This window comes from Megascapheus bottae, chromosome 13 (assembly GCF_031878675.1).
Source record: "Megascapheus bottae isolate mThoBot1 chromosome 13, mThoBot2.hap1, whole genome shotgun sequence".
NCBI lineage: Eukaryota > Metazoa > Chordata > Mammalia > Rodentia > Geomyidae > Megascapheus > Megascapheus bottae.
In genome coordinates, this window is record NC_143521.1 from 7785645 (window position 1) to 7811875 (window position 26231).

The 26231-nt window shown below is 40.6% G+C and overlaps 1 protein-coding gene across 1 annotated transcript; it reads left to right on the forward strand.

The window, feature by feature from the left end:
• The first annotated feature begins 852 nt into the window (after nucleotides 1–852).
• On the forward strand, nucleotides 853–25703 carry Hsd17b11 (hydroxysteroid 17-beta dehydrogenase 11). Its single transcript, XM_090343231.1, has 7 exons — nucleotides 853–1209; nucleotides 5512–5619; nucleotides 7988–8119; nucleotides 9425–9531; nucleotides 15049–15186; nucleotides 21371–21487; nucleotides 24806–25703. The coding sequence occupies exons 1-7, from the start codon at nucleotides 1000–1002 to the stop codon at nucleotides 24891–24893; spliced, it is 900 nt and encodes a 299-aa protein (XP_090199357.1). The 5' UTR covers nucleotides 853–999; the 3' UTR covers nucleotides 24894–25703.
• The last annotated feature ends 528 nt before the right edge of the window (nucleotides 25704–26231 follow it).

Sequence of the window (26231 nt, forward strand, 5' to 3'; positions counted from 1 at the left end):
AAGGTGACAGGAAAACTACTGAAGCACCTTGTTCAGTACAGCTGGGACACCAACTTCCTCCACTCTCATTCCTCAAGGGGTGGTCAGATTGACACAGACCTCTTGCTGATGATTGGTTAAAATGTAACAGGTAATTATGAAGCTCATACTGCATGCAGCTTTACTTGCATATTTTCTTTCCATTCCTAATCTCTAGAGGTTTGATGTGTTGTTTTTCTTTTGTTTTTTTTTTTTTAAACACCAGTTGATATATTTTGAATGTTCACCTATTTAGGCTACAAAGCCACAAATGACAAAGGTTATCTTTTGGTGTAATACATTTCTATTTTATTATTCACTTAGGACACGGCTGTTTATGAGACTAAAGATACAATTAACTACCATAAAATATATGCCTTGTTGGTTCCTTTGTCCCAATTCGAATGGACCAAGTGGAAAGGCTGTCTCTTGTGAAAGGACAATACGATTAAGACTCATCTATAAAATCTGATTATAACTTAGAAGGATAAAATTTCCTCCGTTTTCCGGAAACGGTGCTAAATTCAAACTAAAGTAAAATGCAGGGTTTGTCGGGAGCCGAACTGCTGTCTTTGCCTGAGTACTTTCAGATCTGATTCTTCCTTTGCAATCCGTTAGCTAAACACAGACAGCCTTGAAATTCCAAAGAAGCCCACTCAGGGCTGCAGGCAGTCCAGCAGGAGACAAGGGTCCACTATCCCTCTCAGGCCAGCTCTGGAGGGCAGGACGTACGCGCCAGGCCCCTCCCGCAGTGGAAGCCCGGCGGGGACCTGAACTTTGTCCCTCCCAGCTGTGCCGTCGGTCGCCCTGCAACGCAGTCACAGCCAATTAAAAAAAAAAAATCCCTTAACAAAGCCCGGCCCCGCGGAAGGAAAGGATTCGGGGTTGTTGATTTCCCTGCAAGCAGATCTTCCCTCCTTCCCCACCTCCAGAAGCCAGGGAGAGGACTGGCAGGGGACAGCCGAGGCGCCCGGCGAGAGAATGAAAGTCCTTGTGGGCTGCCTCCTGCTTCTGCCCCTGCTCCTCCTCTGCGCCCTCGAGTCGCTCGTCAAGCTTTTCCTTCCCAAGAAGAGGAAATCAGTCACGGGAGAAATCGTGCTCATCACTGGCGCTGGACATGGCATTGGAAGACTGACTGCCTACGAGTTTGCCAAACTTAAGGCCAAAGTCGTTCTCTGGGATATCAATAAGGTAATAGCGCTGTCTGTGCACTGCTTCCTGGCCCTGGTCAGCTGAGGGCGATGGCTGCCTTTTCTCTTCTGCCACCCTTGGGGCCGACTTCTTCCAGAAGGCACAAGACAAGTGATTACCATGGTCGGGTTTTTGTTGTTGTTGTTGTTGTTTTGTTGTTGTTGTTTTCTTGTCGGGAAACATGAATTGATTAATCTGTGTAGGAGACTGCATTCTCAGTTTCTGCCCGGCACCATGGAACGTTGTATTACCATGCCAAACTTTTGCCTTGAAAAATCATTTCTAATCTTTCCCCAACCTGATTTCACTTTATCCAGATCATGTGGGAAATAGTCGTCTCAGCTTATCTATTAAGAAACTTACACCTAATGGGTCCTATTTGCAGTTGTTGAGATAAATGATTACAAAGATTGCATCCAACAAAAAATAATATTTTATCGTGGTTACTGCCTAGAAAAAGTTTTGGAAATCGCCTTTTGTGAAAATTATTTTTAGAAAAGAAGGAAGGAAGAAAAGAAAGAGTCCGTCCAGGTGGCTCATGCCTATAATCCTAGCTACTCAGGAGACTGAGATCTGGGGATCAAGGTTCAAAGCCAGCCCGAGCACAAAAGGACCTGAGACTCATATCTCCAATTAACCTCTAAAAAACGGGAAGTGGGGCTTGGCTCAAGGGTAGGGTGGTAACCTTGAGCTGAAGAGCTCAGGGACAGTGCCCAGGCAGAGTTCAAGCCCCATGTCCCACAAAAGAGAGAGAGAGAGAGAGAGAGAGAGAGAGAGAGAGAGAGAGAGAGAGAGAGAGAGAGAGAGAGAGAGAGAGGGGGGAGGGAGGGAGGGAGGGAGGGAGGGAGGGAGGGAGGGAGGGAGGGAGGGGGAGGGAGGGAGGGAGGGAGGGAGGGAGGGAGGGAGGGAGAGGGAGAGAGAGAGAGAGAGAGAGAGAGGAGAGAGAGGGAGAGAGAGGGAGAGAGAGGGGGAGAGAGGGGGAGAGAGGGGGAGAGAGAGAGGGGGGGGAGAGAGAGAGAGAGAAGAAAGAAGGAAAAGAAGAAAGAGGTAACACTTCAATGTAATTTTTTCTGCAGGACAAGCAAAAGTGTGGGCTTAGAGGAAAGAGGAAAAACCTAAAATCAAAGATTTTGTTTGACCTTTGACAGTTGAGCAGAGGTTTCTAGGAGGCAACTGTTGAAATGCTATTGATTGCATATTCGCCAACTAAACAACATCAAATTCTGAAAACAAGAATTTCAGAATACTAAGTTAATGTTAGCCCAAGTTAATTAATGAAGATTATAATCAGCAAGTACTAATTATTAGCAGTCTAGACATTAAGATCGGATAATAAACAGAAGGTAGAGTCTTGGGCACTAAATTCAGCACAGAAAAAAACCTATTTTTGTTTTTGTTTTTGGTACTAGTCCTGGGGCTTGAACTCAAGGCCTGGGTGCTGCTATCCCTAAGCTTTTGCTCAAAGCTAGGGCTCTACCACCTGAGCCAGAGCTCCATTTCTAGCGATTTCTGAGTCGTTTAGTGGAGGTAGGAGTTTCATAGACTTTTCTTCCATGGGCCAACTTTGGACTGTGATTCTTGGATCTCAGCTTCCTGAGTAACTAGGATTACAGGCTTGCACCACAAATACCTGGCTCAGAAAATTGTTTTTAAGTACTGACTAGGGCAGTGAAAGATAACAAGAGGTTGCTACTTAGGTTTCTGGCCAAAGTCTAAATAGTACAATGGCCAGACACATATGACCTTAGCTTAGAATCTTAGCCAAATTCTCAGAACTAGTTTTCAGAAACTATGGATAAAATAACTGTCCTTCAAAAGAACCAGAAAAATGATAGGAGATAATTCATGAGATGATATTGTTCTTGTTTGACAAAGAGGAAGATAATGGTTCCTGATCAATGCCTAGGGCTGATTAGCACAAAATGTTTCTGATCAAAAATGATGTTTGTGTATCCAACAAACACTTATTGAACACTTAACTTTCTGCCAGCCAATGTTGCAATGCAAATCTGGTGATAAAGGAAAAAGCAAGCTGCTATCTGGGCCAAAGACAATGAATAAGTTATACTGTATAATAATACAATTGTTGGATGTTGTTAAGTATAAAAGAAAACTAATACTTAAAAGGAGGGAGGATTGTGTGTAGTGGAGAGGGCTAGGTTGGCTGTTTATTTCATACAAATATCTAAAAAAGGCCTCATTAAGATAGAGACATTAGGGCTGAGAGTGTGGCCTAGTGGTAGAGTGCTCACCTAACATGCACAAAGCCATGAGTTCAGTTCCTCAGTACCACACACACAGAAAAAGCTAGTGGTACTGTGGCTCAAGAGCTAGAGCGCTAGTCTTGAGGAAGCCCAAGGACACTGCGCAGGCCCTGAGTTCAAGCCCCAGGACTGGCCAAAAAATAAAAAATTTAAAAAAGATAGGAACATTAGAGGCTTGAGATGTAGCTGAGTGGTAAACATTTGCCCAGCAAGTAAGAGGTGATGACTTGAGTCAACAACAGAAGAGGCTGAGAATGCAGGGAATGTCATATTCTGTCGAGTGCTCAGCAAATGCATTGCTTGGGAGGAAGCAGAGAGAAATAAAGCATTTGGATCTGAGCTATCAAATACGGAGCCAGAGAACAGCCAGTGGGCAATTGTGGCCGTTGAGCATTTGAAATATGAAAAATATGAGCTAAGGTATCATGTTTCTAACCCACTTGTTTTTCATGAGTTAGTGTGAAAAAAGAATATAGACTATCATATTTAATTTGTTCAAATGACAATGATTTTGACATACAGGATAAATAAAAGTTGGAACAGTTGAATGGTTGGTCAGATATGCAGGTTTGTAGACATTGTCAATTGTCATTCAGAAACAGTTGGCCATCATTCTGCTCAAACTTTCCTGCCTATTTTGTGATGCACGTAGCTCAACCTGACTCTGCCATTCACTCTGATTCATGGGTTGTGGATAATAACATTCAGCCTTTCCTTGACGTCCCATACACTTGAATCAATCGTTATAATGTCAATTTAGTTCCATGTTATCTGTGGTACGCATACCCCCAGATCAAGGCCTGTTGGAACAGTAAAAGCAAAGCACAAAACCACGAGGCGAGTGTGTTACAAGCTGTTGTGCTTTATTTGTCTGAATTTACATGGTACAGTCAGTTCGGAAATAATACTTTCAATTCCCTTTTACTCTCCATGTCTGAAACATTTCCTGTTAACCATGACATTTTGACCTTTGACAGTCATCTGCTTTTAGTACACATACGCAGGAATTAGTGCAAATATCCACAAGTTAGCCAACGATAAAGAACAGAGTTTGAGGGCACTTGAGAGATAAATTGTTCAGGTGATTTATATATAAGATATATATTATATAAAATATATTATTTTTCTAAGCCAGGCCACAGTGGCTCAGACCTGTAATCCTAGCTTCTAAGCAGGTAGAGATCTGAGCTCAAATCACCGTTCAATGCCAGCGCTAGCAGGAATGTCTGTAAGATATCTTATTTCCAACTAATTAGCAAAAAGCTAGAAGTGGTGCTATAGCTCATGTGGTAAGCTGCTAGTCTTTAGCAATAAAGTTATGGAACAGTGCCTAGTCTCTGAGTTCAAGCCCTAGTACCAGCTCTCTCCATATACATGTTTTATACATATACAGTTATATATTATATAAGCAAATATATAAGTATATATTTGTAACAGGCTACTAGAAAAATAAAAATTAGAGGAAAAGTTGACAGGGAAGAATGAGGAAATGCATCTATCAAGATTCATTGTACTCATGAACTGACTTGTTGAATGGTAGCTCTGTTGTACAACTACTTACAGATAATAAAAGTCGAATTAAAATTTTAAATTAGGTATGTAGCTCACATTCCTTTCTCTGGGACCAAGCTGGTCTAGAAATATAAGGATAAATGCTCCAACTCATAGTTTTTTTAGGAAACAAAACTATTGTTTGACCTTGGAGTCTCCTCTGGGAAGGTGATGGAGGGTTTGACTCAGTCTCTATGGAGACAGATCCTGCAGCTTCCAGTTCAAGAACAAAGCATTGAGGAGAATGGGAAAGAACAACAAAGAAGTTACAACACTATTGTGGTCATCCCAATAAGAGGTAATATGGTGGCACCAGGTTGGTAGTAGAGGTTGCCAAAAGTGATTGGAAAAAAATTAAGGATGCTACAGTGAGCTCTTTATCAGGTGAAATAAGCTCAATTTTACTACTCCACCATTTGCCTGGGAATTCTAACCTTCCCAACTAACATCTGTCACTTGTTCTCTTGCCCTCTGTCGCTTTTTCTAGCATGGCATTGAGGAAACTGCTGCCCAATGCAAGAAACTCGGTGCCCAGGCTTATTCCTATGTAGTGGACTGCAGTAACCGAGAAGAGATTTACAGCTGTGCAAAGAAGGTGAGGATTTTTTTTTTGCATGTAGCTAGAATCACATCTGTTAGAGTTAGGAAGTCTTTTGAGGATGATCAAGTCTGCTCATGATACAAGGCAATTGACAAATATTATGCTTGTTTTTTTCCCAGTAGCTGGGTAGCAGTAGACCCAGATTTAGAACTGAGATTTGCAGAACATGGGATATTCTAGAGCCTTCCAGGAAGCTTTTAAAAATACCCACTCTTGAGCTCTATCCACAGAGGTTTTCTTACAGTAGGCATGGGCCAGGGCTGAGAAATTCATATGTCTAGCAACCTGGCATCCTCATGTCACTCATGATTCTGATACAGTTGAGTGCTCGTGTTGCAAGTTCTTAGATCTGCAGCACCCAGCAGCACTGGCTTACATAATAACACTTCTACTAGTAGTTAGGCTGTATTTAGAACACAGCATACACCTGAATGTGTGTGACTCTAGTGTCTATTTAAATAGTACACTGAATTACTCAAAGAGACATTAAAATACTGGATAAAATAGCCTGGTGTTGCTAGTCTTTAAAAATATGACACTTTAATCTTAAATATATATAATATATGTATATGTATATATGATATATATATATATATATCAGGCACCAGTGGCTCATGTCTGTAATCCTATCTGTTTAGGAGGCTGTGATCTGAGGGTTGCAGTTCAAAGCCAGCCTGGCACTAAAAATTAATGAGACTCATCTCCAATTAACCACCAGAAAACAGAAAGTGGCACTGTGGCTAAAAGTGGTAGAGTGCTAGCTCTGAGCTGATGAGCTCAGGGACAGCATCCAGACCCGGAGTTCAAGCCCCATGACCAACAACAACAACCAGAAAGTACAACTTAAGCATAAAATTTCTGTGAGTTTCCTCAACAGTCCAAATATTCTTCACAGTTCAAGGAATGCCTTCTATTGCTTTAGGCAGAAGGCTCTGTTCTCTTGCTTATACTTTCTCAGTTGAAATCAATTTTCCTATGACAGGCTAAATTTCAAAGGCTATTACAACTATCTTCACACATGAGCCCTTCCGTGGTTCATGCCTGTAATCCTAGCTACTCCGGAGACTAAGATCTGCGGATTGAGGTTCAAAGCCAAACTAGTAGAAAAATCCCCAATACTTTTATCACTAGTGAACCAGCAAAAAGACAGAAGTAGAGCTGTGGTTCAATGGTAGAGGACCAACTCTAAGTAAAAAAGCTAAGTAAGAGCAAGCTGGACCTTATTACTTTAAGTCCGAGTGCTGGCAAACACAATAAAAGGCTCTCCCATGCAACCACTTAACTTCTTGAATGTCCTTCCTTCTGATAAATCTAAAAAAAGAGATTTAGTTGTCAAAACATACATCTATACCACGCACATATTATTAGGAAAATATACGTGTAATGTGATCTCTCTCATATTAAGTTTCTATATTAAGTAACTTCATAGACCCCCAAGAGGTCAAGGAAAGAGCCTTGAAGGTGAAATGGATAATCCATGTCTATAAATCCTAGCTACTCGGAAGGCAGAGGTCTAGAGGACCTCAATTCAAAGCTAGTTCAGGTTTCTAGAGGACCTCAGTTCAAGGCCAGTCCAGGTTCTAGACTCTATCTCCAAAAAGTACACAGCAAAAACTCAAAGCTAGAGTTGTGGTTCAAGTGATATAGTGTCAGAAGATATGAGCAAGAAAACCAGGCAAGCATGAGGCTCTGAGTTCAAATCTAGTATCACAAAAAAAGAACTTTCAAGCATGTGCACGGGAATGATATGAATAATAATAATAATAATAATAATAATAATAATACAGGATTGAAAGTATAGCTCAAGTGGTAGACCACTGGCCTAGCCCTGGGGCTCAAAGTGGTAGAACACTAACCTTGACAGAAAAGCTCAGGGATAGTGCCTGGGCCCTGAGTTTAAGCCCTATGACCAAGTGTGTGTGTGTGTGTGTGTGTGTGTGTGTGTGTGGCCAGCCAATCAGTGTAGCCAGTTCTCAAGTCTCCATAGTAGTCCCTGAAATTGCCCATAAATTGTACTGCTCTAGATGTGCCTTTTTAAACAGTGCTTCAAAAATAAATGGTGCTTCAACAGAGGTCTCTTGAGCTATAATAGAGAAGCGTCAACTTAGTCTCGACTACAATTGAGAAGAAAATGTCTAAATGGCACACTGGTTGGCAGAGTTGCTTTGGACAATAAGTACATAAAATAAATAAAGGGGATGGTTTTTTTTCTTTATGTCAGCACAAAGATAACAAAACTACCTCTCCTACTAAATCTAGTAATATATATATATATATATATATATATGCATTTAAGGGTCATTATATGCAAACCTAGGTGCCTGCCTCTTTGTGAGTATAGTTTTCTGGTTTTCTTTTAAAGGTGAAGGCAGATGTTGGAGATGTTAGTATTTTGGTCAATAATGCTGGTGTAGTCTACACGTCGGATTTGTTTGCTACACAAGACCCTCAGATTGAAAAGACCTTTGAAGTAAATGTTCTTGCACATTTTTGGGTAAGCACTATTCCCTCTACAAAAGCACTTTGAAAACTCCAAAGATTAAGTTTAAAGGGTGCCTTCAGGAGATATATGAAAGTATTAAGTCAGTCCTAAAGTATCCAGAGATAACATTTCATGAAGAATTCTTTTTTTCATGCTGTGACCAAATTCTACCAATTTTCGTATTCTCCAAATTAAATAATACTAAGAATCATGAATTGAATCATCATAAATGTCAGATATTGATGAAAATGCATTATTATTTTATATTATTGCTCCTAAAATTGTATTGTTTGGAGAGTAGGGAGGAAATGAGACAGGGCCCTGCTATATAGTTGAGGCCAGCCTTGAACTGTATAGCACAGGCCATCCTTGAACTCACACCCATCCTGCTTCAGCCTAAATGTTGGGATTACATGCAGGCACTACCGCACTTGGCTTTATCTTTGTACTCTTACATTTGTTAAAAGACTGCTTGCATTTGTTTCTGCATGGGAGATAAATATTTGGTTCATAAATCATGAAGTGAGCCAGCATGGTGGCTCACAACTGTAATTCTAGCTACTGAGGAGGCTGAGATTTGAGGATCAAGTTTCAAAGCCAGCTGGGGCACAAAAGGACACTATACTCTGATCTCCAATTAACCTCTAGAAAACGGGAAGTGAAGCTTTGATGAAGAGTAGCGTGGTAGCCTTGAGCTGAAGAGCCCAGGCACAGAGTTCAAGCCCCCATGACCCACAAAATAATAATTGTCCTTTACCATAGTTCGATATTATGATCAAAGTATTTTTTAATAATTTCACATTAATGCCGAGCACGGTGGCTCACACCTGTAATCCTAGCTACTGAGGAGGGTGAGATCTGTGGATCACAGTTCAAAACCAGCCTGGGCACGAAAGATCTGTGAGATTCTTATCTCCAATTAACCACCAGAAAACTGGAAGTGGTGTTATGCTCAAGGGGTAGGGCGGTAGCCTTGAGCTGAAGAGCCTCAGGGATAACACCCAGGCCCAGAGTTCAAGTCCTACAGCCAACAAAACAATAAAAATAATAATAATAATTTCACATTACGTGTAAAATCTACTGGTGACTCTAGTTTGTTCTCCCCACTCTACACATGAGTTGGGAGAAGACATCATTGTGTTTCATCATATGTGTTTCTAATGTGAACATCCTTATGATGACACATTGGCAATTTAGATTTTTTCATTCAGACCAAGAGCAAAGTCTTTGAAGTATCTTTGTGTTATAAAATATTCCTGGTGGTCCCCTGGCTCATAAAGAATACTTGTTTTTCTCTTTCAATAAAACCCTGTCTAGACTACTAAGGCATTTCTTCCGATGATGATGAAGAGGAATTATGGCCATATTGTCACCGTGGCATCAGCAGCAGGCCACACCACCGTTCCCTTCCTGATGGCTTACTGGTATGTAAGGTCATGATTCATTGGCATTGGTTCCTATGCTTCACTCACGTGGGATTTCTTACTCTCAGAATGAGACTATCACAACAATAACCTAAAATCCCTGATAGACAAGGAACTTCAGCATTCTTGCTGACAGCTGGTGACGACACCTGTAATCCGAGCTACTTAAGAGGCTGAGATCCGAATATCAAGGTTTGAAGCCAGCTCAGGCAGGGAAGCCCTTGACATTCTAAGTCCAAGTAACTACCAAAAAGCCAGACATAAAACTATGGCTCAAGCTTTGAGCATAAAAGCAAAAGAACATTACTCAGCCACTGAGTAGAAGCCAAAATATAAAATAAAATAAAATAAAAAAATAAGGAAAATAATAAGAATGCTGTTCTAGATGTGGCTATGGGAAATTATCTAATTACAGACCAACCATGTAGCTTATTTCTCATTCTTTTCAGCAGTAAGGAATTATAAAACAAGGCCAGAATTTTTGTATAGTTACAAAAATTAATATGAATCATGTACATGATTTTTTTTTTTGCCAGTCCTGGGCTTGAGCTCAGGGCCTAAGCACTGTCCTTGGACTTTCCCAAGGCTAGAGCTCTACCACTTGAGCCTCAGCACCACCTCTGGCTTTTTTCTATATGTGTGGTATGAAGGAATTGAACCCAGGTCTTCATGCATGCTAGGTAAGCACTCAACCACTAGACCAAACTCCCGGCCCATGATTTTTAAATATTGGTAAAATTTTTCCAGAAGGAAACACAATGAAAAGAGGGAGAATGAGTGACAGTGTATATCTGGGATTTTAAACATGGAAAGCATCCAAACAATGATTTTTTTTGGTTTGTTTTTTAAATTTTATTGTCGGGATAATGTGTAGAGGGGTTACAGTTACATTCGTCAGATAGGAGGTGCATTACTTCTCCAAAATTCATATTTCTTTTCATGTTTTTCCCCCTTTCCCTTCCCCCATCCCTCCCCATCATCTTTTTTCCCCCTTCCCTTCCCTATTTCCAATAAACAAATGAAGTCAGATAACAAAGTCACGTACAATAATCACAGAAGATTAACCATAAGGGAGAAAAAAAGAGAAAAGAAATAACTGCACATAGGACATTGAGAACAACAATCACAAAGATAAATTTCCTGTTTCCATATCCTAGAGTTCATTTCATTTAGTCTCATCCTATATGACCATATGCACATAGCTTTTGCGCTATTGTGAGTCTCTGCTAGGAGAGTGTATTAATTATTACATGTGTATTAATTATTACAAATAAGGGAAACTTTGGAGCCTATGTTCCTTTGGGCCTGGCTTACTTCACTAATATGATTTTTTCCAAATCTTTCCATTTCCTTACAAATGTCATTCTTTCTGATGGCAGCATAGAATTCCATTGTGTATAAATACCACATCTTCTTGATCCAGTCATCTACTGAGGGGCATCTGGGTTGGTTCCATATTTTATCTATGCTAAATAACACTGCAGTGAACATCATTGTGCTAGTAAGTTTAGCTTGCCCTTGTTTCTGGACCATTGGGTAAATGCCAAGGAGTGGGACTGCTGGGTCATAGGGGAGCTCTATGTTTAGTCTTTTGAGAAATTGCCATACTGCTTTCCAGAGTGCCTGAATGAGTTTACACTCCCACCAACAGTGTAGTAGTGATCTCTGCCACCTCCCCGCCAGCATCTGTTGTTAGTAGATTTCTTGATCATGGCCATTCTAACTGGAATGAAATGGAACCTCAAAGTTATTTTGATTTGCATGAAATTGTTTTGTATTTTTTTTTAAAAATGCAATGGCTATCCATCTTCAAGAACCATATTGTAATAAGTGAAGAGCTTGTCATAGCATGTAGTTACTTCATGGTGATAGTGTCCTCCAGTGAACTGTAAGGAGCAGCTATGCAACTAGATCTGGGGGAAGGGGTTCCCTGTACACCTATATCATTAGAAGGTAGACAAGAAGATAAAGGTTCAAGGCCAGCTTGGGGAAAAAAATCCCAAGTCCTGGGGCTTGAACTCAGGGGATGAGCACTGTCCTTGGGCTTTCTTAAGGCTAGAGCTCTACCACTCCAGCCGCAGCACCGCTTTCAGCTTTTTCTATGTATGTGGTATGGAGGAATCAAACCCAGGCCTTTGTGCATGCTAGGCAAGCTCTCTACTACTACACCAAACTCCCACCAAAAAGATGCAACTCTTACTTATTTTAGCAATATTGAGGTTTGAACTCAGGGCCTTGTACATGCTAGACATGCACTTTGCGAGCTGAACCACATGCCCAGTCCAAGAAGTTATTCACATAGGCTAGTGATATAGTGATATAGCTCAGCCCCAGATCACTCATGCACAAGACACTGAGCACTGAAAACAAATAACAAACTTAAGTTACCATTCCTAAGAATATCCACTTCTTTTCTTGTTTTTTAAAGCTTACCGCGCTCCAACAATTAATTTACTTGATTTTTATTTTGTGCTTTTTATTCATCTGCTTTCTTTAGTTTTCCTTTTCTTTTGATTCTAGATTTGTTTTCTGTTTTAAAAATAAATAGATTGAATTTTCAGATTTAAAAGAAGATGGTAAACTGGTGAGCCAATCCCAGAACAGAGCCATTACATTACATTGCACACATCCATCTAAGTTAGGGGATTAGCTCAGGAAGTCAAGAGCCACTGCAGCTATACTTACTTTACTTCCTTGACAAAAAGTATTTTCAGGTAGGCTGCCCACAGAGCTACTCCACCACATTCCACTTTCCTGCCACCACCTGGTCTTAGTTACTAGACCCTGAGGTAAGCAGAGGATTAGCCTCCAGCAAGATAGGAAGAAACCACTTGCTTTCCCCTCCCTTTTGTGGGGATGAGGAGGAAGGGTGGGCCTGGAGCTTGAACTCTGGACCTGGGCCCTGTCCTTTAGCTTTGTTGTTCAACGCTTGCATCCTATGACTTGGACCTCAGCTCCACTTGTGGCTTTTTGCTAATTAGAGATAAGAGTTTTGTAGACTTTCCCAGGCTGGCTTTGAACTACCATCCTCAGATCTCAGCCCTCCTTACAGCAGCCATTTTGTGTGTTAAACAGTAGCTTTGGGGGCTCTGATTTGATTCTGTGCCAAGGAGTGTTCCTTAGTAATAACGAAGAGTGACAGCATTTTGTGTAACAAACATATACATGGTGTTAGTGATGGAGCTTTTGGCAGAAATAAAATTCTCATTAATTACTAAGTAGGGATGACACACTGGGGTGCTGATTGTGCAGTACACAACTGTTTTCTCATTCTGGTCCTTTCAGACTTGAATGATAGCTCCAACAGACAGCAGTAAAGTAGCTTGAGAAGAGGAATGGCTTTGCATATCTATACATGTTGCCATTTGAAATAGCAGGCTGGGAGGTAACTACCCAAGGAGCGGAACCCTTCCAAGCACAGATTTGTGGTTTCTAGTAGTTCCAGAACTCCCTTCTGGAGTCCACAGCTTCTGTGGCTTACCTTACCACAGTTATCCTCCTCTTTGTTTGGCCTGGGTCCTTATTAAACATGTCATCAATGGTAGAAGAAAGTTTGGAAGAAACACACCAAAGACTTCCACCAGCGGTAGGCAGCTTATCAGATGCTGTTACTGCTGGACAGGTACTGAGACACAGCTCTTTAAGTGAACTCAAGAGCCTTGGTGCTGTCCCTGAGCTCTTCAAGCTCAAGGCTAGCACTTCGAGCCACAGCACCACTTCTGGTTTTCTGGCAATAATTAGCGATAAGAGTCTCATTAACATCCCTGCCCAAGCTGGCTTTGAACCATGACCCTTAGATCTCAGCCTCCTGAGTAGCTAGGATTATAGGCATGAGCCACCAGTACCTGGCTATTTTTCCTATACTGTTTGTGAATATGTAGGTTATTTCCAGGATAGGATTATTATGAATGATGACATTGTAAATATTAATTCAATCACTAGTTCTGTAATCTTAGGCAAGTTAATCGACTCTTCTAGAGTTTAGTTTCTTCATCCATGCAATAGGCTGTTAATTGTCGTAAGGTTCACATTGTTCAATACAATGTACTTGGCACAGAATCTGAACTTATACAGGTGTTAGATAATAGGAAGGTACCTGCTGGTTTTATGTTTCAATCCCATTTCCTTATATTCACACAAAGCAATGCGGTCCATTCCTCCTCTCAATTTCTAGAATACTTTGCTTCTGTGATACTGGTCATAAATGTTTTGGTTGAAATGAAATGAGGGAAACAGAATTATTTTATTTTCTGTCCAGTCTATCCCTTAGCCTTGAGTTCCATCAGCAATGCAATCTATTACAATTCTAATCATCTATCTTAGGAAGAAAAGTTCAGTTTCTCTTAGAGTTAGAACAACAAATTGAATGATGAATGTGCAAAATGCAAGATTCTACTTGAAAAAGACATTTTGCTGCTTGCCAAGTATATTTTTTACCAGTATCTTGTGTGTGTGTTTGTGTGTGCACATGTGTGCATGTGCAGTTACTGGGGCTTAAATTCAGGCCTTGTGCCTGCACTTTTTCACTCAAGGCTAGCACTCTGTCACTTGAGTCACAGCTCCATTTATGTGTTTTGGGGGGTTTTTTTGCTTTGTTTTTCTGTCCTTTTGGTTTGGTTTGGTTCCTTTGTTTGTTTGCCTGTTTTGTGTGTGTGTGTGGTATTAGAGATAAGAGTCTCAGAGACTTTCCTACCTAGACTAGCTTTGAACCATGATCCTCAGATCTCAGTCTCTTGAGTGGCTAGTCATGAACCACCAGCAACCAGCTACCAATACTTTCTCTTAAACAAAGGAACAAAATTAGCTGACTAACCATTTGGGATTTTTTGTTTTGTTTGCCAGTCCTAGGACTTGAACTCGGGGCCTAGGCACTGTCCCTGAACTTCTTTTGCTCAAGGCTTAAGCCACAGTGCCACTTCCAGCTTTTCCTGTTTATGTGGTACTGAGGAATCGAACCCAGGGCTTCATGCATGCTAGGCAAGCACTGTACCATTAAACCACATCTCCAGCCCAAATAAGTAGTTTTTCAATCTGGCAATTACCACTGTCCAGATAGCCAAAGTGAGTTGTGAGCATTATGCTTTCATAGAGCACAGTATCATTAGAAAATAATTTAGAGTAGAGCTTAGAAAAAGTCTCTCAAAGGAAGTCAAGCTGAAAATTAAAGAAGAATAGGGATTTATCTGGGAGAATTTACCAGTGAATTTGCATGCACATTTTATAATAAATTATGAACAGCTGAAAACGACCGTGGAAGGAACAACCATGAAAACTCTGCCCATGTTCCTAGCCCCACATCTCTCAGACCAGATTCTGACTCTTCCATGTCTTGTGTCTTCAGCCATCAATGTGCCTGGATTGACACTGAAGATCTTAGTGCAGCCCCTGAGTCAGTAGCTGTGCACTTAGACTGCGGCTGCTGTTCAGGAACTGATACTTGATAATGAGAAAATACATGTTTACAATGAACAGGCTGGTTAGAGTTCTCCAGTTGACCTTATGAATTCTCTGTTGCAGCTCAAGCAAGTTTGCTGCAGTTGGATTTCATAGAGCTTTGACTGATGAAGTAGCTGCTTTAGGAAGACCTGGAATCAAAACAACGTGTCTCTGTCCTAATTTCATAAATACTGGCTTTATCAAGAACCCCAGTACCAGGTAAGTAGGGACTGCATGGAAACAAAAGGATCCCGATACCTATGGAGACAACCTGTGGTTTTCCTAAGTATTTGAAACCCCAAAACACCTGATAGTCAATGCCTTTCATTCACCTTGCCTTCGGTTTCTGTGGCGTATGAGAAAACAGGTGGAGAAACAAAAGGGAGAGAGTGATTACAAATATAAATAGGAATGGTACAGGTGTACTCGCTAATCCTTTTTCTTTCCCAAGCAGTGGCTCTTAGATTCAAACACAAATGTTGGGGACAAAGGTAGAGTCCTCCCTCGCCCAGGTGAAAGACAACCAGGACTACACTGTGACAAGTCCTGAGTTGGTGATTTAGAAATTATCCTCTAAACTAGATGCTGGTGACAGTGCCCAGATCCTAAGTTCAAGCCCCATGACTGGAAAAAAAATTCTTGTATATATCCATGTACATAATAAAACTCTAATTTTAAGTAACAAACATATTACACATGAGGTTCTGGCAACAGTAAACTGCTTGTTTTCCTGAGCATTTTAGCCTGATCATCTATTTGTATCAGTAAATTCAGAAGTAATTCACAGTACATACCGTTGTGGGTATCTTTTCATGGTTGTTGAATACAAATCTTTAAACTATATTGGTTATTAGAAAACTCGTGTCCCCAGTGATCATTTCAGTGTTCTTGATTTTCCATATAATTTATCTTATTTATTTTTTGGTGGTATTGGGTTTGAAATTAGGGCCTCCTGTTTACTAGGTGAGTGATCTTCTGTTAAACCACACCTTCAGCCCTTGAATTTTCCAGGTCTTTTAAAGAAGCAGAGCCATCATGAAATGTCTTTGTACATGGCTGTTTCACATTTGAGAAATTGTTTCCTTCAGGAAGGTTTATAAGGATTGATACTGAATCAAATGCAGTATTTCCAAGTTATAAATATTTGTGGTTCAGATATTTCTATATCTACCTGTTTTATTTCTAGTAGATCCTTTTTTGCATGTGCAGTGTTTAGGGTCTTGGACATATGAGACAAGCGCTCTACCGCTGAACTATATTGCCGGCCTCTTTAGCAGATTTTTTGGTCAGTACTGGAGTTTGAACTCAGGGCCCTGCTTTTTTTTTTAAATTTTTTATTGTAATTAATAAAAGGGTTACGGATATTTGCCAGATAGAAGGTGCATTAATACACATACATTGATACCCTTTCACATGTCTTGGTACCCATTACCCTCCTCCCCACCCCCCCTACCCGTCTTGGTTTTCCCCCCTTCCCTATCAAATTTCAAATAACCAAATACATGGGCCCTGCTTTTGTAGGCAGGTGCACTACCACTTGAATCATGCCCATTTAGCTTTCATTATTTTCCAAGTAGGATCTCATTTTTGCTCAAGTAAGCCTAGACTGTGACCTTCCTATTTACGCTTCCTATGTAGCTGGGATGACAGGTGTATACATCACTGTCCAATGATGTATTGCTTGAAATGTCATCTTGTGATCTTTGAAGGGAGGAAGATGTAGCTCAGTTTTAGAGTACTGGCCTTCAACCACAATCCTCCTGATCTCTGCCCCCAGAATAGCTAGAATAACTGGCTTGACCCATTGCCTTGCTTCAGTAGGTATTTTATTATTGTACTTTTATATTGAAATATTTTTTTACCCAAACTTGCTTTAAGAAATGGCATAACCAAGCATGGTGGCTCACGCCTGTAATCCTACTCAGGAGGCTGAAATCTGAGTATCTCGGTTCAAAGCTAGCCCAGGCACTAAAGTCCATGAGACTCTCATCTCCAATAAATCACTAGAAAATGGGAAGTGGCACTGTGGCTCCAGGGGTAGGGCAGTAGCCTTGAGCTGAAGAGCTCAAGGACAGCTCCCTGAATTCAAGTCCCATGACTGACCAAAAAAAATGTTATTGTATAGTTTAATTGCTTTGCCCAAATAATGAGTTCTTCTACATTAATTATTAATAATACACTATATCACTGATTTAAGATTTATGCCCTATTAAGTTCACATACTGACTTGAAATGCTCTTGAATCTGTTATTTCATTGTATTGTTAAGATCTGATATTTTATCTTCATTCTACTCCTTCAAACTTCATCCCTCTTTTCCTATAGTTTAGCTCTTCTTGGTGAAATGTAGTTGAAACTGATGAGGAATATGGAGTTTGACCACTTGAGAAAAGTAGTTTCTTTTCCAGTGCTTTTTAGTATACGATATTCAATAGGTAGGCACAATGGGACGTGAGCATTTGTCTTAAAATTGTTCAGAACTGGGCTGGGAGTTTGTCTAGTAGTAGAGTTGCCGAGCATGCATGAAAACCCAGGTTCAGTTCCTTGGTACCACATACATAGAAAAAAAAAAAGGCAGAAGCAGTGCTGTGGCTCGAGTGGTAGAGCTCTAGCCTTAAGAAAGCCCAAGGACAGTGCTCAGGCCCTGAGTTCAAGCTCCAAGATTGGCAAAAAAAAAAAAAAAAAAAAAAGTTCAGAACTCTCTAGAACCCAAGTCAGTGAAATACATATTCAGTGTTCAGCAACTTAAGGTAGGATTCTGACCAATAAACACACTCTAAGTTAAAAAGTCAAAAATGCATATAATACATGTAGCCTACCAAACATTATAGCTCAGCAACAGAATGCACGGGTATACCTATCCTGTCCCCTATGGGGGTGGTACCTGCCTCAGGGCTCTGCACCCGCTACTGCATGGCATGTTACTTGCTAGCCCAGGAAATATCAAAGTTAAAAACATGGCATTTCAGTACAAACTGAATGCATATAAATTGTGAAGTTGAAAAACCAAAATTGAACCATGCTAAATCCCTTTGTAGTACTGAAATGCTACATTCAAAACCCAACGCTGGACAAGGCTGCAAGGTAAGCACGCCATCTGCTGGTAACCTTGCCAGTATAATTAAGAAATAATTGGGAAACTAAAACTGAAATACTACCAGCTAATAATAATTCTAGCTTAGTCACAGGAATTCCAACCTTTCTAGAAAGGGCCCAGAGGCTCTTCCTACCCTAGGCTAAGCTGACAGTAGAGTGTATATTAAAAATGAAGACAATTTAAAGCAGAAATTTAGGATTTTTAAGTAGAGAAAAAAACATATAACCCTAATTGGATGTGTGTGTGTGTGTGTGTATGTGTGTGTGTGTATGTGTGCCAGTCCTGGGATACAATTTAGAACTTAGATGGTGCCCCTGAGCCTTTTTGCTCAAAGTTAGTGCTCTACCACTTGAGTCAGAGCTTCATTTCTGGTTTTCAAGTGGTTAACTGGAGGTGGGTCTTGTGGATTTTCCTACCAGGACTGGCTTCAGACCACAATTCTCAGATCTCAGTTTGTTTGGTGCAAGTACTAAGGCTTGAAAACTCAAGGCCTCATAGGTTCGCTTGGCTTTTCTTCTCAAGGCTTATGATTTAACATTTGAGTCACAGCCTCACTTGTGTCTTTTGCCGGTTAATTCAACATAAACGTCTCACAAACTTTCCTACGTGGATTGGCTTCAAACTTCCAAACTGCAATTCTCAGATCTCAGCCTCCTGAGTATCTAGGATGACAGATGTCAGCCACTGGCACCCATCTGTTTTTGAAAAAAGCATGTATTCTTGTATTCAGAGAAGGGCTGGGGGCTAGTTTGATTGCATGGTATCATACAACCATGGTGTATATTGTACTTGTTTGCTTCCATGTTATCATCCCACCCACTGCCCATTGAGTGCCGGCTTGCAGTCATTCAGCAATGTCACTAGGGTAACTTAAAACCAGCCACACTGGGAAATCATGAAAAGCAGCCAATGGTACCAACTAGGAAGAGCCTGTTGTTACCATCATTCAATCGCCTTATCCCCATTTTCAGACTAGGAAATAGCAAAATGAGTTGAGTAGATGCTCACATAGGCAGGAGACAAGATAGAGATGCAGACTGTTTTTCCAAAGTGAAAACACTCCTTGCTCTTCTGCCCCCAGCCTCCCCACCCCCACAGCTACTTTCCTGCCCATCCCCCAACAGATCGACTCCAGTCTTTTTTGTGGTTTCTACAAACTCTATGGAACATTTGTTTAATTTCATTAACATTTGAAGGTTAGGAGGAAGGCATTGCCAAGTATTGACATTATTGTTGTTGTTGTTGTTTAGTCCCGGGGCTTGATGTCTGGGCCTGGGTGCTGTCCCTGAGTTCTTCAACTCAACTCAAACCGTGTGAGCCGTAGCTTCACTTCTGCACTTCTGGTTTTCTGGTGGTTAGTTGTAAATAAGAATCTCACAGACCATCTTGCTAGGGTTGGCTTTGAATCCTGATCTTCAGATCTCAGCCTCTGAGAACTAGGATTACAGGCATGAGCAATCAGTACCTAGTTTATCTTTGGTTTTCAAACCAATAATATTAGACACGTATGAATGTAGGAGAATGAAATCCTGTGGGAATTGTTTACAATAGAAAGTGAGATGGGTGCGGTGGGAGTACAAGGATGAGAAGGGTTGAAAGAGAGGGTGAGTTTGATAGGGCACCTTGTATGCGTGCAAGGAAATGTCACAATGAAACCCATTTCGACAGTTTATTCGCACTAATAAAATAAATAAACTATATTATCCAGCCATTCTATTTGAAAGAGGTCTCAAAGGGACTGAGAACTTCAGGTAGAGTAAATACAGGTGAAAAATTCAGCCTCTGCTTGGCAGGGTGTCGGGGCCACCGTGGGGATGCCTAATCTGCCTATCCAGCACACTCCCTGGACTCACCTCTCTGACATCTCTTAGTCCCGAAGTCGAACAGGGCCTGCCCGTCAGATGTTAGACGCAGCTCCCAGTCCTGCCACCGTGTGAGCTCCAGGGCCACATGACAAGTCTCGGTCCTTGTCGGGATCTTCTCAGTTAAGGCCCTCAGAAGTGCTGCTCTTTGTTCTGACTCCTTGGTTTATATTGGTCCTTGGCCTGCTTCTCTCCAGCCCAAACTCCTTCGTGTTTGATTTGGATTGGTTACGTCTTGGTCCTTGCTTGGTCTGGATTGGTTACACCTTTTGGGTCAGTGGTGCCCAGAGATGTGCTGGTTACTTGCTCTATCTATTCTGCCCAGGTTTCTGGGCTCCTATGATACTTCATCTTGTAAGCCATGCTCCTGACCACTCCTGTGGTAACAGTCATGCGTGTCCTTACATCATAGTTTATCTCCCATGTCCATAAGCCTTTAGGTACATGTTTGTATTTGCAACATGATTCTTAGTTTCATGTCATTACTGTATTTCATTTAATTACTCTACTCTTCTCATATTATTATATCACTATTTTATTCATATTCATATTCATTTAGCATTCCACAATATGTTTATCATATACCATTTTCATTTTATATTTATTATATCCATCATGCTAATATTTTCACCCTATTAAATACTCACAACATAGAGCCAGAAATATAGCTATGACATTTTATTTCCTCTAACACTTCATTGTCTATCTAGTAAAACTTGTACAATTGTGCCCAAGTCAAATATGTAAGGAAAATGGAGGAGAATGGAAAAGGAATAGGCCAGACTCAGTCCTCAACAGACGGGGACTGTCTATTGAGGAACAGCCAGGGGCACAGAACTTCCCTCAGGACTGGAAGTTGTACTGGGGACTAGATTTGGGGGTAGACTTATATAGGGCTTAACAAGGAAGCAAAAATAAAAAGTGGGTTATGGTCTCCTGGGGGCCCAGGGTGGTATCTTTGGTCAGGCCCATAATGGAATGCTCCACCTTGGATGTGGGGTTATTATCCCCTGGGGTCCAAGGTTGAAATGAGCTGCCTGCAGACAAGCACCTGAGCATGTTTGACCTTGGGAAATAAGACAACACTCAATCCTTCAAAATGAAGGTTCAGAAATGGACTTTTCCTAATCTAGTTAAAATGTTTCTGCATCCTAGTCACTTCTATACTCCTCATTTGTAAAATAAGGATTATAGATCAAGGGCAGTAGGTGGTTGTACAGCTTCAGTGGGATAACTTTTCATAGACAAAGTAGCTCAGAATAATATTATAGAGGTGGTGCTTGTTGGTACTCATGGTTAAGCACTGCTCTCTCTAAGCACCTGAATGGGCTGCCTGCTGCAGATCAGCTAGGCTTCAAGTCTTGCAGTGGGTCATGTGCCTTGCAGTGAACCCCAGCACGCAACCTCAGTGGGTTTCTGTTTCTGAATACTGCCTGTGATTTCAGCCTAGGGGCCAACCTGGAACCTGAGGAAGTTGTCAGCAAGCTCATGAACGGGATCCTGACTGAGCAGAAAATGATTTTTGTTCCATCTTCTGTACGATTTTTAACAGCATTGGAAAGGTAAGTGGTGTGGAAGCAAGCAGCCTTTACCCTATACATTCTCTTCTTTTTGTGGTACTGTAATTTGAACTCATGTCCTCACAGTTGGGTCACGCTATCACTTGAGCTCTCCAACTAGCATGCCAGAATGTTTTATGAACACATGTGTTAGCATGATGTCCACACCGCACATCTGTAATCTTACCTACCAAGAATCACAGTTCAAAATCAGCAAGGGCAGGAAAGTTCATGAGACTCCTATTTTCAGTTAACCATCAAAAAAGCCTGAAGTATGGGCCGGGAGTTTGGCCTAGTGGTTAAAGCGCTTGCCTAGCATGCATGAAGACCCGGGTTTGATTCCTCGGTACCACATACATAGAAAAAAAAGCCAGAAATGGTGCTGAGCCTCAAGTGGTAGAGCTCTAGCCTTGAGAAAGTCCAAGGACAGTGCTCAGGCCCTGAGCTCAAGCCCAGGACTGGCAAAAAAAAAGCCTGAAGTGGAGTTGTAGGTCAAGTGGTAGAATGCCAACCCTAGGTGAAGTAGCACACACACACACACACACACACACACACACACACACACACACACTGTTAATCATTGAGGCAACAGTGGCAATAATATTGGTGAATATTTTCATGTTTTCTTAAGTTCTTTGTAAGGAAAAAATAGTGAAATCTGCATCAGTAGTAAAATCTGTATATTTCTGGAACTGTTGTCTTCTGAATGAATGGGTATACGGGATTGTTTCAAGGTATTTTTCCACTGTGGAATTTTAGGAAAATGAATTCAGTTTTAAGTGTTCATTCCACATTTCTTAATATGGGAAACCACATTAAGAAATAAGAGTGGCTGTATTATCTTATCCTTCTAAAGATCCTTGAGCCTTATTTCTTCCAGTGTGCTCCATAGGTTTTTAGCCTCACTATGTCTGAGTTAGAAACACAGAATCTCACAGATCCTACTAAAAACTTGCATGTACAGGGGCCGAGAGTGAGGCCTAGTCATAGAGTGCTTGCCTAGCATGCACAAAGCCCTGGGTTCAATTCCTTGGTATCACATAACACAGAAAAAGTTAGAAATGGTGCTGTGGTTCAAGTGGTAGAGCACTAGCCTTGAGCACAGAAATGCTCAGGGACAGTGATCAGGCCCTGAGTTCAAGCCCCAGGACTGGAGCAAAAAAAAAAAAAAATGCATTATACGTAAGACTTGTATGGTTATGTATGTATATATGACTTGTATGGTTAATAAAATCTCAGAAACACTTCCTTTGGTGCATATTGCAATTACCCGAGAGGTTTTGAAATGCAGATGCAAGCTGGTACAGGAAGCTCGTACCTATAATCCCAGCTACTCAGGAGACTAAGACTCAGAAGATTGAGGTTCAAAACCAGCCTGGGCAGAAAATTCCATGAGACTCAATCTTTAAAATAACAGTAAAAAGTAGGACTAGAGGCATGAATCAAAGGATAGAGAACCAGTCAAGCAAGTAAGCCATGCTTGGTTACAAGTACAAGGCCCTGAGTTCAAACCCTAGTTACAGCAGCAACAACAACAATACTAATGCTTGGGATTTAAGCTCAGTGGAAAGCATTTGCCTAGCAAGTGCAAGGCCCTGAGTTGAGTCCTCAGTTCTAGAAGAAAAAAAATTTTTTAAAGAGTCTCAAGGGGCCAGGAGTTTGACCTGGTGGTAAGAATGCTTGCCTAGCATGCACAAAGACTCAGGTTCAATTCCTTGGTACCCACATACATAGAAAATGCCAGAAGTGGTGCTGTTGCTCAAGTGGTAGAGCACTAGGTCTTGAGGAAGCCCAAGGATAATGCTCAGTCTCTGAGTTCAAGCCCCAGAACTGGCCAAAAAAAAAAAATATATATATATGTTATATATATATATATATATATTTGCTCTTGGTTATCTGGGACAAAAAGTCATAGATATTAATATATTTGAGCTGGAACTCAGAAATTTCTATGCTAACAAGTCACTGCCACCAACAGTTAATCCAAGATTTACAGACCTATAGGCAAACCATGAGGCCAAGCTCCCGGCTCCCTGGGCTGGCTTTGAACCATGATCCTTAGATCTCAACCTCCTGAGTAGCTAGGATTATAGGAGTGAGCCACCAGAGCCTAGTTTAATTCTTAATTCTTAAGTATAGATTGGGAGAAAAGACATGAGACTTGCTGCATGTCCATCACAGTTTAAGACCTTTTACATGAACACATAAATATAATACATAAAGTATTCTTTATTTCTTTATTTGCCAGTTCTGGGCCTCGAACTTACAGTCTGAGCACTGTTTCTGAGCTTTTCTGGCTCAAAGCTAGCACCCTATCACTTGAGTCACAGCACCACTTCTGGCATTTTCTATTTATGTGGTACTGCGGAATTGAGCCCAGGGCTTCATGCATGTTCAGCAAACACTCTACCACTAAGCCACATTCCTAGCCCCTAGGAATAAAGTATTGTTATAAAGAACACTTTTAAGGCAGACATGAATTGTTCCACTTATACGTGAATAATTTAAACCCAAAGGTGAGTCCATTTATTCAGGATTATGCTCAAAACCAGGTGCATGATTCACATTTTCATTTAGCAATTCTATTTCCCTGTTTTTCAGTGGAACATTTAAATGACATTTAGGCTTATAATATTAGCTACCACTTTTGCTTGCTTTCCTATAGCAGGTTTCCTTTTCTAAACCTTTAGTATTTCAACTACTCATTTCAACCAGTTTTTCAATTAGTCTCATGAAATAATGAAGGATTTACTTTTTATTTTTGAAATAAAAATAAATATGTAAATCTATTATCTCAAATGAACTTTGTTGTTGAGGACCCATAGCTCAGATCTATAATCATAGCTACCAAGGAGACGGAGAACTTAGGATCTGGGTTTGAAGCTAGAAAGAAAAATCTAAGAAACTCTTATCTCCAATTAACCAACAAAAAGCTAGAAATGGAAGTGTGGTTCAAGTGGAAGAGCCCCAAGCCTTGAGTAAAGAAGCCAAGAATAAAGATAGGCTTTGCGTTCAAGAATATACACACAAAAAAGAAAACATTAGATCACACCTAGCCCAAGAAAGTTAAGCCTCCTTTCTTTTCATTTTAAAAAAAAGCTGAATTTAATAGGGAAGACTATAATCAAAATTCAAAGTAAAAGTTCTTAATCATGTCTAAAAATTAACCTTGCATAGTATGTGCTTAAATATAAATACTATAAATGAGTTGGGGTTTTTTTGTTTTTATTTTGATTTAAATTTATTGCTGTCTTCAAAAAGAAGATATTTTATAAATGAACATAATAATTTTCTAATCACTTTTACATATCTTTCTTTCAGGCTACTTCCTGAGCGTTTCCTGGCCATTTCGAAACAGAAGATCAATGTTAAGTTTGATGCAGTTATTGGATATAAAGTCAAAGGATAAAAAGTGCCTGATTTTGTTGAAAACTTATTTACTAGATTTAAGATAGTTTCATCTAGTGTTAATCAAATTTTTAATGTTTTAACTTCTGATTTTCCTTATTAGTCTTCCCTTAATATTGTATTTTGAGACTCTAATAATACTATTTCATCCAGTAAACTAATATCTTAACAGTTATTCACATGGGAAATAAGAAGAGGATAAATGCGATTTTATGACAATAATGGCCTAGATTTGTGCCTCATCCAAAGGTTTGCAAACTGTGTACAATCAATGTTTACTTAAGATATATAACTTTGAATAGCACTTTAACTTATGTAATTTGTGCTTCCAGTCATATACTGTATAAAACCAGAAACGTGGGCCGGGAGCATGGCCTCGTGGTTGACTGCTTGCCTGGCATGCACAAAGCCCTGCATCCAATTCCCTGGTACCACACTACACAACAAAAACAGAAGTGGTGCTGTGGCTCAGGTGGTAGAGTACTAGCCTGAGGAAAGCCCAAGGACAGTGCCCAGGCCATGAGTTCAAGCCCCAGGACTGGCAAAAAAAAATCCAGAAATGTTAAGTTGTACATATCTAGATAGAAAGTTCTGTAGCTGTGTGTAGTAGCACTTCATGGTGAATCTCATGAGTACCAAAATCTTCATCCTGCACATTGCCACCATGTTTCCTGAGAAATACCTCACATTCTAATGTCAAATGCTCAGCCCAAGGAAACCAGAGGTGGTACATGTGGCAAACCGAAAGGTATGGTGGAAGAAAGGGGAGTACAGTGATATATGGGAACAAAAATAAATGAACCCAACTTAACCTTTTGTTTTGCCTTTTATTTTTAAATGTCTCTTAAAAACCTGGCTAACTGCTGGCACTGGTGGCTCACACCTGTAATCCTAGCCACCTGGTGGCTGAGATTGCTTTTTGAGGCTAGCCTGGGCCTAAAAACCCTCCTGAGACTCTTATCTCCAACTAACCACTCAAAAACCAGAAGTAGCACTATGGCTCGAGTGGTAGAGTACTAGCCTTGAGCACAAAAAAAAGACACTCAGGGATAGCCTTGAGTTCAAGCCCCACAAATGACAAAAAGGAAGGAAGGAAGCAAAAGGAGGGAAGGAGGGAGGGAGGGAGGGAGAGAAGGAAGGAAAGACGAAAGGAAGGAAGGAAAGGAAAAGAAAAGAAAAGAAAAGAAAAGAAAAGAAAAGAACCTGGCTAACTGCCGGGCACTCATGACTCATGCCATGAGCCTTAGTGAGACTCTTAGCTCCAATAAACCACTCAAAAAAAAAAAAACAAAAAAAACCAGAAGTGAGCCAGGCACAATGGCTCACGCCTATAATCCTA